This window comes from Fukomys damarensis, unplaced genomic scaffold (assembly GCF_012274545.1).
Source record: "Fukomys damarensis isolate Sample0158 unplaced genomic scaffold, DMR_v1.0_HiC HiC_scaffold_37, whole genome shotgun sequence".
In the NCBI taxonomy this organism is placed as follows: domain Eukaryota; kingdom Metazoa; phylum Chordata; class Mammalia; order Rodentia; family Bathyergidae; genus Fukomys; species Fukomys damarensis.
The window spans coordinates 51330587-51342923 of record NW_022900949.1 but is presented as its reverse complement, the minus strand read 5'-3'; the positions used below and the strand labels follow the sequence as shown (position 1 = coordinate 51342923).

At 38.6% G+C, this 12337-nt stretch overlaps 1 protein-coding gene across 4 annotated transcripts in view; it reads right to left on the bottom strand.

The window, feature by feature from the left end:
- The window catches only part of Armc8 (armadillo repeat containing 8), a 93201-nt gene extending 84204 nt beyond the window's left edge, over positions 1-8997 (bottom strand). For 2 of the 4 annotated variants that reach the window (XM_010625556.3, XM_010625555.3), the window contains exon 1: positions 8916-8988. In XM_010625556.3, the coding sequence (XP_010623858.1) occupies positions 8916-8960 (45 nt within the window). In that variant the 5' untranslated portion in view covers positions 8961-8988. Of the gene's footprint in view, positions 1-8712; positions 8790-8915 lie in introns of those variants that run through there. The other 2 variants (XM_010625559.2, XM_010625558.3) reach the window with 2 other exon arrangements.
- Between the last annotated feature and the right edge of the window lie 3340 nt (positions 8998-12337).

Genomic DNA, 12337 nt, shown 5'->3' with positions numbered 1-12337 from the left:
CTGTGCCTCCGATGTATGCAAAAATTCCTACTTGCCTCCAAAAGGAGTAAAAATAGAAGAAAATACTCAAGTACTACTTAAAACCTGAGATTTTGGTGTAAGTTTTTTGTTTACTTTGGTTTTGATTTGCTCTTTTTATTCTGGTAAACTTCTCGCCCCATCAGCGCCCAACTAAATCTCTCATACTATTACAACTATTTGTATCCTCACATTTTTTTTTCTCACAGGATAACACTGCAGTAGTTTCCAAAGTTATACAGCATCTTCACTCTCCAGATTAATCCAAGTCATGCTTTTCTTCATAGCTTCAGGTAACTACGGAAAATTTCTAAAACATCACTTCACAGTTCATCTGGGCTAGACTTGGTGCAGAATATAACACACTTATGGCAATTAAGGTCCCAGAATGCAATCTGCTTTATTTTTACAAACACCATCATAAAAATGATAAACTATATAATTTTATCTGTTTATAAAAGAGGGAGCCCTCATCTCTCAATAAAGACTGAAATCCAGACTTTACACATTAAGAGAATTTATTAAAAATAAGTCAACTAGTGCTCATAAAATTTAAAAATTCTAAAATATAAGGAGATGTACACAATTTCATTTTAAAAAGTAGGAAACTGTTAAATCTGACTCTGACATAAACAACGTGATAGTGAGTAAGTCAGTATCTCCATTCCTTTGCTGTCCCCAATAAAAAACGACAAGGATAAACTAAAGATTATCTAAAGGGCTAGGGATAGAGGTGCATTCCTATAATCTCAGCACTTTAAACACAGCCTGGGCAATTTAATGAGACCCTGTCTCAAAATAAAAAACAAAAGAAGCTGTAGATACAACTTAGTGAGAACACCTTGGGTTCGAGCCCAGGTTCTACATAAATCAATCAATCAATCTGAAGAGTTTTTTTTCTAGGCAAAGAATTCATAATTTTAGAGTCACACAAAGGGGATATTTTCTTTCATAATAGAAAAGCCAGAGCATAGTTAGATTAAAACTAATATGAAGGGAGACCTTTACTTTTCCTTTTCCTTTTCCTGTAATGAATTTCTAATGCGATACTCTGATAGCCCTTATGCACTATTAACAATTGCTATAAACATGGTTTGAGGGGTCATAAACACCAAAAATAATTTAGCATTCATACTTCTAAAATGAAGTACTCTGATTTTACCTATTTATTTATTCTTTTACCAGGGATCGAACTCAGGACCTTGCAGTTTCGAGGCAGGTGGCAGAACCACTGAGCTAAAACCCTGGCCCAATTTTACCTTTTTAAAGTATGGTACAAATTAAAAACAGCTATGTGCATCTAGATAACCTTTAAGATTTCTTTTATTAAAAATTGTATTCACTTACTCTTCAATGTGAGTAAGAATGTCTGAACTGAAGGGCAAAAAGAGATCTCCTCAAATACAGTGAATGAGCTAAGGATCTATGGTACAAAATAACATAATCTGGAAATCTAAAGGAGAACCATCTCTGGCGAACATATATGGAATAACAGGGTGGGAGGGAGTTTCACAAAGACTGAGATATTCTCTGGGTTGGTGAGGTTCATTCAAATGCCTTCAAAGATAAGGTACCCTAGGAAATCCACTAAGATACATTCAAACGCTTATTTTTCAATCCTGACATAACAATATAAAGTTACTTAGAAACAGGTATGATATTGTCCTAGACTACAACAACACTTTTAAATTATTATTCAAGACTGCAATTATGTATTGATCTAAGAGACTCTGGTCCATCTTTCATGGTACACCTCAAAAGCAATACTGTCCAGCCAGGGCAGCTAACTCCTGATAAAAATAGCCCTTCTTTCTTCAAATACACAAGAGGCAGTAATACCTTTGCCTTGGAGCTATCCATGGTGCTTGACACCGACTCAGCCATTTCTTCCAATAGTTGGTGTATTTGTTAGCTTTCCTATTACAAAACCCCACAGGCTCTACCTGATCTATGATCCACATTTGGCCTGTGAAAATCACAGCAATACTTGGGACATTTCTGGTCTCCATCTTTTCTACATAATCTGTTCCCAGACCACAAAAGGCTTATTTTTTTGTACCTAAGGTCACCAGCTAATCTACGGTAATGCCATACCCTTGGCCCACTGTGCCATCTGCTTACATACAGCTTTCTGTGGATACAGTACACCTTGTGAAAGATCACTAGCATTTTCTGAACTAAAACAATTAAAGCTCTTCAGAACCAAGTCTAATGCATGCTACCTTACATAAGTTTTGAAACTTTATTGTTATAATTATTTTTGCCATTATGAAATGCTTTAAAATGATATGTAAGTTTTGATGTTTATGTTTTGGTAACTAACACTGGGACAAGTAAAGACATTAAATCTGGGCTAATATGTGGGTTTCAGGGAGTTCACAAACTTCCTGAAATTATGTGACTCTTTAGCCAAATGTATGTTTTTTCTGGGGAAGAGGGTGCGGAGATAATTATCCTTAAAGGGCTGAGAATCAATGATGAGCATGCCAACAACTGCTAAATAATGATCCTCAACAATGATAAATAATCATTCGTATATCCACACATCCACTTGCCCACTGCACACCTCTAAATGGTTATCTGGAACACTTCTAACTCAGCATGGCCAAAACAAAACTTTTTTTTTTGTCTTACTCTTAATATATTTCTCTAATCTTCACCATCTCAGTAGATGATACCACATGGCTGAAAAGATAATACCTCTGTGAGCCATGCTTAATCATGACCACCATGGCTCTTTCCTGTTCCTTGATCTTCCTAATCCCATCACTCACCAGAGATTTTTGATAGCCTAATACAGTTTTCAACTCCTCTCCCTGCATCAAGGCAGAAAGAGTACATATACTATATTCTATAATCATTTTCCAGGTGGTAAAGATCTTCAAGTATTAACAGATCCTAATATAATTTTAATATAAAGGATAACACTATTCATTACTTTCCTTCCTCCTCCAATACCTATGTTATGAATATATCAGAGAATATAGTTATCCTTATTTATGGAATGAGGTCAAACTGTTTTTCTTCATCAAAATGATGGGGGAGGCATTACAAAACTGTTCTGAAATAGATTTAACTCCTACCTAAACAGTCCCAAGGATCATAGCAGCACAATTCAGTGGAGGCAGTAGAATTTTGTTTTGCCAAGTATAATACCTGTATCTTTACCCAGAAATCAACATGGCAGATCGAACCACAAAACAACTGCTCAATCAGAAATAAAAAAGACATAAATCAGAATCACTGAAATTCCTGGCCCACTAAGTATTTTAATACCTAATGAGAATACAGGTAACAAGAAGGCTAGCCCTCTAGGTAAAATCTGAATGAGGCAGCAATCTTTTCTCAAAGATGCAGAAAGATAGATGTCCTGAAGTGTACAATGAGCACCTTCTATTCTTTACACAATATCATTAAAAATTAGGAAGTTCTTATTTACTAAAACCACCTTCTGACAAATGTGCTTAACTGGTGTTTTGTAAACTAATGGCAAACTAGAAAATGTTTTCCTAATTATTGTCAGTTGCCCACATAAGAGAGTAAATCAATATGCAGTCATAGGCAAGGCCAACAAATGCTTACAACTGCCAAGAACGTAACAAAATCAAAGACTATATGAACTTGGAATACCCCATATAGTTCCAATAGCTGCTTGCTTAAAAAGGCACAGTGGTATTGGGAAAAGAAGATAAAGAAGGCATTAAAATCAACAAGTGTGTGGACTGCCGACACTAGTCTACAATGTGATTTAAAAGCATTTTATTACCTAGGCTTTCTCAAACCATTATAGTGATCAACATAAAGTGCAATTATATTCTTAACATCTTTTGTGGACAATATTTTTTATTCTGTTAAGCCTAATTTCCTGATTTTTAAAAATAAGTCTAGAGTCTTCACGCCCAAAATTCTGTGGGTTTTTTCACTTTTATTCTAAAACTTTTACATTTTACAATAAAAGCAGTAATTCACTTTCAGTTACTTTTTGTATAAGGTGTGAGGTTTAGATCAAAGTTCTTTTACTAGAATGGGGTCGTACAGATTGAACCCAGGAATTTGCTCTACAATGAATTACACCCAAGCCCCAAGGTTCATTTTTTAAGGGGATAAAACATAGAGGAAATGCTTGCAAATACTTACTTGATGAAGTTCATATCTAAAACATATAAAGAGCTTTCAAAGTTTAACAAATTAAAAAAAGTAAACAGTCCAGTAAGAAAATGGGCAAAGGGACATGAAAAAATATTTCAACAGAGGATATATGTATGGCAAATATGCAATTAAAAGATTTTCAACATTACAAATCATTAGAGAAATAAATGCAAATTAAGACCATGATGCAATATCACTATACATTAGAACAGCTAAAATAAAAATTAAGATCAATATTAAATGCTGATGAGGATGCAAAGAAACTAGATCTCTCACACATTACTGGTAAAAATATTAGCTGGAAAAGTTTGTCAGTTTCTTTTAAAACTAAACACACATTTACTATTTGACCCAGCAAATGTTTACTCCTAAACATTTACCTCAGACACATCAAATCATGTTCACACTATAGACTGTTCACAGGAGGTGATTACAGTCCTAAACTGGAAATAACCAAAATGTCCAATAGTAAATGATTGAACAAACTGGTACACCAATACTACTTAGCAAAAACAAGAAACAAACGATTGATATATGCAACAACTTGGATGGATCTCAAAAGCATTATGCTGAGTGACAAGATCCAATCTCAAAAAGCCACACATTATATTCCATTTATGTAACATTACAGAAAGTGACAAAATTACAGAGGTGGAGAACAGATTAGGAGCTTCCAGAGGTTATGGGTAGGGTTGGGGAGAGGGCATCAGGTCAGTGTGATTATAAAGAGGGAGCATCAAGAGACCCTTGTAGTGATGGAGTAGTTTCATATCCTGACAACAGTGGTGGTTACATGAATATACACTTGTGATAAAATGATACAGAAATATGTACATGATTACATCACTTTCTTGTTTCTGATACAGTACTATAATTATGTATGATGTAACCAATGAGGAAACTTGAGTGAAGTATACACAGGGACCTCTCTGTACTGCCTTCTCAATTTCCTAAGAATTTCTACTTATTATTTTTTTTAAAGCATCTTAAAATTCAATCAACATTAAACAATCCAAAAGTTGGAAAACAATGGGAGAAATTTGTAAATTATGTTGAAAGGGCTGAGGTTGTAATGCAAACCAAAGAGGAACAGGGTACTCATGGTACTACTTAAAAAGAGAGCTCAAGAATTTATACAACTCCCAAAACAGACAGTTCAATCAAGCATTTACTGAGTACCCAGTATATGTAACACATAGTGTTAGAAGTAATAAAGGGATTAAAAGGAAGAAAGATCAAGCACTTACCTCTGATTAATCTACTCTCTAAAACGATAAGGCACAATAATTATTAAAGGGCTCAGGGCCTCTGCAAAAGCAGTTCCCTTTGCCTGGGATATTCTGACATTTTTTGCCTAGTTAGTTCTTACACATCCTTGAATTCTCAGCTCAGTGTCACTTTTTCAGAGAAACTCTCCAGCTCTTCTCACATCAGATTAGTTTTCTCTATTATGTTTGAACAGCACCCTGTATTTTTCATTCACAATATTAATCAATCATAAACAACCATGTGATTATTTGATCTCTATTAGGCCGAATTCTGCAAAAGGACACAGACAGGCTTAAGTAGCTCACCCAAACCAAATGATAGCTCAAAATATATTACATAAATAAATCCATGTAAGGCTATAATTTATATGTACAAAGAAGCAAACAGTAAGTTACTAGAGTGTGGAAGAATCCACTTATGAATTCAGATCTGAGAAGTCAGTTTAAATGGGATAGAAGATTCATGTAGATGATAAAGAATCTTAAATCCAAAGGTAAATACGAACTCTAGCCCTCCAACAACAGGAGTGCACTGAAGAATGAAAGAGAGGAATGGCTGGCTGTTCAAGTGTTCTTTAGAAAAATTAATGTGGAAATAGGTGTGAATTGAGAAAGACACCAGAGGCAATGAAAATAATTAAAGCCAGATATGTTGGCACACACTTGTAGTTCCACATACAGTACTCAAGAGGATAAGGCAGGAGAATCACTCGAGCTCATGAGTTCAAGATCAGAAACACATGAGAATTCATCTCTAAATAATAAATAAATAAATTAAAAGGATGTTATGGTGGTAATGCAGGCATAAAAACAATAAGGTCCAGAATAAGAGTGGGCAGAAAAATGTGAGAAATACTAACAATAAAGAAGCAACAGAGCTTAACAGCACAAAAAGTAAAAGTCAAAGATGATTTAGGAGGTTTAACAGTACAAGAAAGTATCATTAACAGAAATTTGGAAATCATGACTAAGTCCTCTTAGGTACTTTGTTGGAAATGATGGGTGACAATATTTAATATATAAGACTGGATGTAGAAGAAACTCAAGACAGGCAATATAGATGTGTGATTTGAACAGTTAGCATTATGAAAGTAAATAAGATATCAAGGGAGAAGGTATAATGGGTCTTAGATGGGATCATTTAAAACAATCTGATTTCCCCCTTGGTCCATTACATTCATAAAACTCTAATAGAGTACAGTGGTACCTTGGTTTATGAACTTAATTCTTTGCACAATTTTAGTCACAAAATTAATTCCACAATTCTGGCTGCAACTGAATTGCAAGTATACAAGTACTATATACTTGCAAGCATATATTTGCATACATATACTATACTTGCAAGTGAGTTGCAACCAGAATTAAGTTTGTGAACTGAGGTACCAGTGTAATTCAGACTATGAGCACCTTGAAAGCATTTCTGATACCATCTTTGTATTCCCTAAAGTACACAAAACAGGGCTTTGTATGAGTCAGAAGCACAATAAATAGCTTTTAAAGAAATCAATCATGCGAGATAATTTCTGATTAATATAAAAAGTGGTGACCTAAGTAGTAGCTTACAAGGTACAAGCTTCACTTCAATTAGTAAAATTAGTGAGTTCAGGCAGTTTAAGTCACTTGCCAAAACTCTAATTTCCCAAGGCTCAAAACTGAAGAATTCACAAGCTAGATATTAACACTGTTGCAAACCTTAAAAAAAAAAGCCCCAAATGAGGACTAAAACGAATTTTAACTAGCAGCTGAAATACTCAAGTGGTTGTTTTTATTGTTGTTGTTTTAAGCAGGGTCTCACTATGTAATTCAGGTTGACCTTGAACTCACTATGTAGCCTAGGCTGGCCTGGAACTCACAGTGATCCTCCTGCCTCAGCCTTCTGAGTCCTGGGAGTAGCGATGTGCACCACCATGCCCAGCTTCAAGTGTTTTCTTAATAAGCAACAACAAAAAATTGCCAGGGAAGTCAAACAAATGAAAAATTTCAACTGTATATGTACACTAGGCAAGTTGATAATGTACAAAGAAGTAGTTTCAGGAGAACCGAAGGATAACTGAAGGCTAATTGGCATAATTAAAAAAGGAAATTGTGAACAGTTGAGACACATACATTTTTTAATACAAAGAGGAAAAAGTACTTGGCCTGTTCTCACAAAGCACTCATCAGTATTACAGTCAAGGTGGTGTGGGGAACTAATCTGCTTCAATATTTGGGTGAATAGTATTTCTTTAGCTGCATTTATTTAAAAGAAAAAGGACAGGTAAAATAGACCAGGAGACTAACTTATTCATGGCCTTCCCAAATTATCATTCTATTATCAACTAAGCCTTTTCAAGAGTGCAGTCAGCCACATGGTTCTAACCTTGAATCTAGCAATGTTCTAGGTGTTTTCCAATAGGTGAGTGTGTTTGTGGGAGAAGTCCGAGAAAACAGTTGGAGTTACATGGCTCTAAGAACCTGTCGTGTTATCTGTAATTCAACAACCTAAGAAATCTGGCTTCTATTCTGCATGTCTAAAAGACAGTCAACTGGTATTTGCCTGTTTATTTCCAACTAACAAATTAACCGTTTGATAAACTGACCATTTTCAGAGTTATGCAGTTAAAATTTGTATAAAACCCTTCGAAGTTATCTCCCAGTAACTTTCACTGCTGGTCCTATTTTTTAAGGGGAACACGCTAAGTGAACATCGACGTGGTGTTTTGTTTTTTAAAAAGCTCAGGTATTACTTGTTGGCACAGCAATATGTTCCTTTCTCTCAATCGATTTGACCCTCCCCGCCCCTTCAATGTTTTATTTCCTTTAAAGAAAAAAAAAAAAGAAAAAAGAAAACCAGGCATAGGGGATATATTTCCTTTAGACTCAGCCACCACCTCTTGGTCAGAGCTAAGAAAATGGGTTTAAATAACCACCCACATACACTAGAAGAGTTGCAGGTGATATGAAACCCCATCGCCAAGAAGCAAGCAATCTGGCCGGTGCCCAGGTTCTGGGACGCGACAGAAGACACACAGACCTGGCCAGGCAGGGCTAAGGCTGTGGGAGCCAAGAAGCCTGTTCCTCTTGCCAAAGGGAGCTGGGTGGAAGCTCGTTCCCAGGCCGGCGCCAAGTGTCTAGAGCCTCTCCGGACCAAGCGCTTGGCCCGGGCGAAGCGTTATCGCTGAAAGCAGCCTAGGTGAAACGCTTGGCCAAACCCATGGCCAAGCCCAAGCCGCGCCGCTGGGCCAAGTGCCAGAAGCCCAACCACCCCGCCCGCCGGACGCTGTCCTGAAAGCCTCACCGGTAGCAGCGCCCGCAGTTGAAGACGTCTCCGGCTCCGCCGGAGTCCAGTCTATCCCGCCGTCCACCCTCCCTCACTCCCCCGCCCAATCCGCCAGGGAGGCCACCAAGGGGGTGGTGCCCAGGAGCCGCGCCGCGCCGGGGAAAAGGCTGCGAGCCGGGCAGGGCCTCCCCGGAGAGCAGCGGCGGCGGAGGGTCACTCACCGAGAGGACGCTCATGCGGATTGGGGTCTCCAACAGACACGCCATCTTGAGCCTTCCCACCCGGCTGCTGCCGGCGCCGGCGCGGGGGCCGGCACTTTCGACAGCCAACTATTAAGCCAACAGTAGGAGGTTCTGCAGAAAGTCAAGCACATAAACGAGAACAGAACATTCTCCGGACGCTGTTCATATACGGGAAGAACCCGCACGAGTGCGAGCAAAGGGGGACTGTGCCCGGGGCCTCCTTACGAATCGTCCTCTCAGAAACGGAAGCTGCTGTCAGCCTGGGCCAGAGGTGGGCGCGGGCCGCGGTTTCCGCATGCGCAAAGATCTATCGGCCCCACCTGCCGCTCGTGGGGGGCGGAGCCTAGCCCCGTAGCTGTGAGCTGTCCAGACTGATAAATTACAGTTTACCGGTTCTTGTTTTCTTCTCAAAAACTAGTATGTGAAGCTATCTACATATTTGGAACTTCACTTTCGCATTCATTATCTCACTCTCTGAACCAAACTTTCCGTTTTCTAGGTGGAGAAACTGATCTTCAAGCCACGTTTTCTCCCTCCAGTAAGAGTGATTGTTTCACGATCTAGCGCTGAAGTGTGACCTGCTTTAGCGTTGTGTACTCGGCCCTTTTATTCTAGTATAGTGATAAAGATAGGTATTCTAGAGCCAGAACGCCTGAGTTTCAACCTTACTATTTCACTTATTAGCTGCATTATTTTAGACAGGTTACTTGACCTTATGTTTCAATTTCTTCATCTGAAAAATAGGTTTTGAGAATGAGGCAGCCGATAAATCTGAAACACTTAGAACATGACCGAAACAGAAAAAGTAAAATTTGTGTGTGTGTGTGTTAGCTCTTCTCCAAATTTCGAGTCAAATGGGGAAAAATGGGTCAAATATTAAAACATTTAACTGAAGTCAAATAAAAGTAATGTGTACAAAATAGACAAGGCTTTCTTTAGCAGGTGTACAAAGGCAGTTTGTAGGTTGGCTCTTGTGGTGGGATACAGGTGGCATAAATGTGAACTCACACAGAACAGACATATAGCTGTGGATGAAAGGGGGTGGCTGTGGGTAGGAAAAGTGACTCAAGGCATCTAATAACTGCTACTCAAGCTTTCCTGTTTTATTCCATAAGGCTGACAATACCATTTCACATGAAGAAAGCACTGAAGAGCAAAGTTAGGGGTCAGAAATCTTGCCTCTAGATCAACTTTTGCTGCTACATAACTTTAGGTACACTTTAAATCTAAGAGTAGAAATTCAGGTATAAGAAGAAGTTTTCCTTTCCCTCTGTGTAGCAACAGCAGAACAGGTAAATTTGGCCCTGAACTGAGGATAAGGAAACGCCCACACTGACTTCCTTCCAAACAGAAACTAAACTTGTTCTTGTCTTAGAGCAGTATTAACTTATGAAAAATAGTGAGACAAATGTGACTTTAATGAAGTAAAGGTAGAAATACAGAAAGGGAAGTAGCTAGAAAGAGATTTGAAAAGTATCTATATATGCTAACAAAGAATTGCTCAAAATAAATAACAAAACCCATATTTTTAGAAGTACAAACATATATGTATGTATGCAAAAATAGAAAAGCTTAAAGTATAGAAAGATAGGTATAACCCCAAAACTGAGTGATTCCTGAAGGGATTTAGAAGAATCTTTTCATAGATTTAAAAACAGATGAACTTCTTTAGATAAAGAGAAAATGGACTAACAATGGCACAGAAGAGATACAATACAGTTTAACAGAAACTGCAGGTTTATTTGTGTACACACTGAACTGGGATTTCAAAGAAGAATGAAGACATGGCTCCTGCTCTCAGACAGGAGTAGAAATTAGACTGGAAGAGGATCAAATTTTTCTTGAAGTTAGTTGAGGAGTAAGAGGCTGAATCAATTTGAACACATTTGCTCTCGTTCCAATGTCCTTTCCAGGGCTCCCACAGTTTTCTGGGACCTGATAAAATCTCCTAAATAGGACTTCTGAGCATTCACAAAATAATCAAGCCCAAAAGTCAAATCTACAAGGGTTTGCAGCAGAAAACAATGAATCAGGAATCCATTGGATGAATAAAGAGTAATATGCATGTATATTATGGCTTAGTTACTTTTCTCATTGTTGAGACAAAATACCGAATACCAAAGTTAATGGAAGAAAGGTTTATTTTGGCTCACAGTTTGAAGAAGTTTTGGTCCAAAGTTGGCTGGCTCCAAGGCAGGGTGATATGGCAGAGTAGGATTGCAGAGAAGAAACAGTCCATTGCATGGAAGGGCACGAAGAAGGCAACAAAACAGTGAAATAATGAAGCAGCAGAGCCCCAGCTGCCTGCCTTTCCCTTTTGTCCCTTCTAGGCTACCTGCACTTTGGCTGGTACCACCCATACCCAGGGTGGCCCTTCCCATTGTTCACATCCAGAACTATGCCAAACCAATCAGGGGGCTAATTCAGTAATCACATACTTTTAATCCCAGCATTACAAGTTTAATCCCAGCATCACACACCCTAGATCCAGCCACTTCTGGAAAAGCTTCACCTATGACTGAATGATTGTAACACTGCTGATGATTGTAGCTCCTCCCACAGATTTTCTAATAGGCTGGCTCTGCTCACTCCTAGCAGCTTTCCTCAGATAATCCATATTTCTGGCTTCTCTAATCTTCAGGGGTTTCTACTGTACTTTCAGCTTCACACTCACAGCTTCACACACTGCCCTCTCAGGGGCACACTGCCTGGCCTCCCAGGCCTTCTTCTGAAATCTGGGTGGAAGCCTTTCCGACCCCACAACTCTTGCATTCCGCATTCATCTAAAATCAGCACCACATGATGTCAGCTGGAGCAGTAGCCAGACTTCTCTCTTGGCTGTAGGAGTTGAGTGCCTGAATTGCTGAGCACTCTGAACCCAATCCAGAGGAACAAATTCTCTAGGCCACTGCCATTCTGGAACATGGTGCTCTAGAGCTGTCTTCTCAGAGCAAAGTTTTTCACTTTTGCCTTTTTGAGGCTGCTTGTTCTTGGATGTCCTCAGGCCATCTTTTCTATTGTCCTGTTCCTTCTCAACAACTGAATTTTCCTCTGTTCTGTCTTTGCAGTCCACAGCTTTCCTGGAGCTTCCTTTCAAAATGTTTTAAATTATTCTGCTGGACTCTTTGCTCTTGATTCTCAAAATAGATCTGGCTAAACGCCCCCAACAGTAAACATCCCACTGCCTCAATGTTAAACTGCCTTAAAATTTCTCCCACAAGATTCGTTAGTCTACCACCCTTATTTGCAGCTTCAGGCAAAGTCTCTAGACAAGAGCAAAATTCAGATAAATTTTTTGCCAAAGCATAGCACACATGGTCTTAAGTCCAACAACCAGTGCATCTGTCTTCCCAGAAGAAATCTACAGAGGCTGATACTTACCTGCTGCATTTCTATTAGCA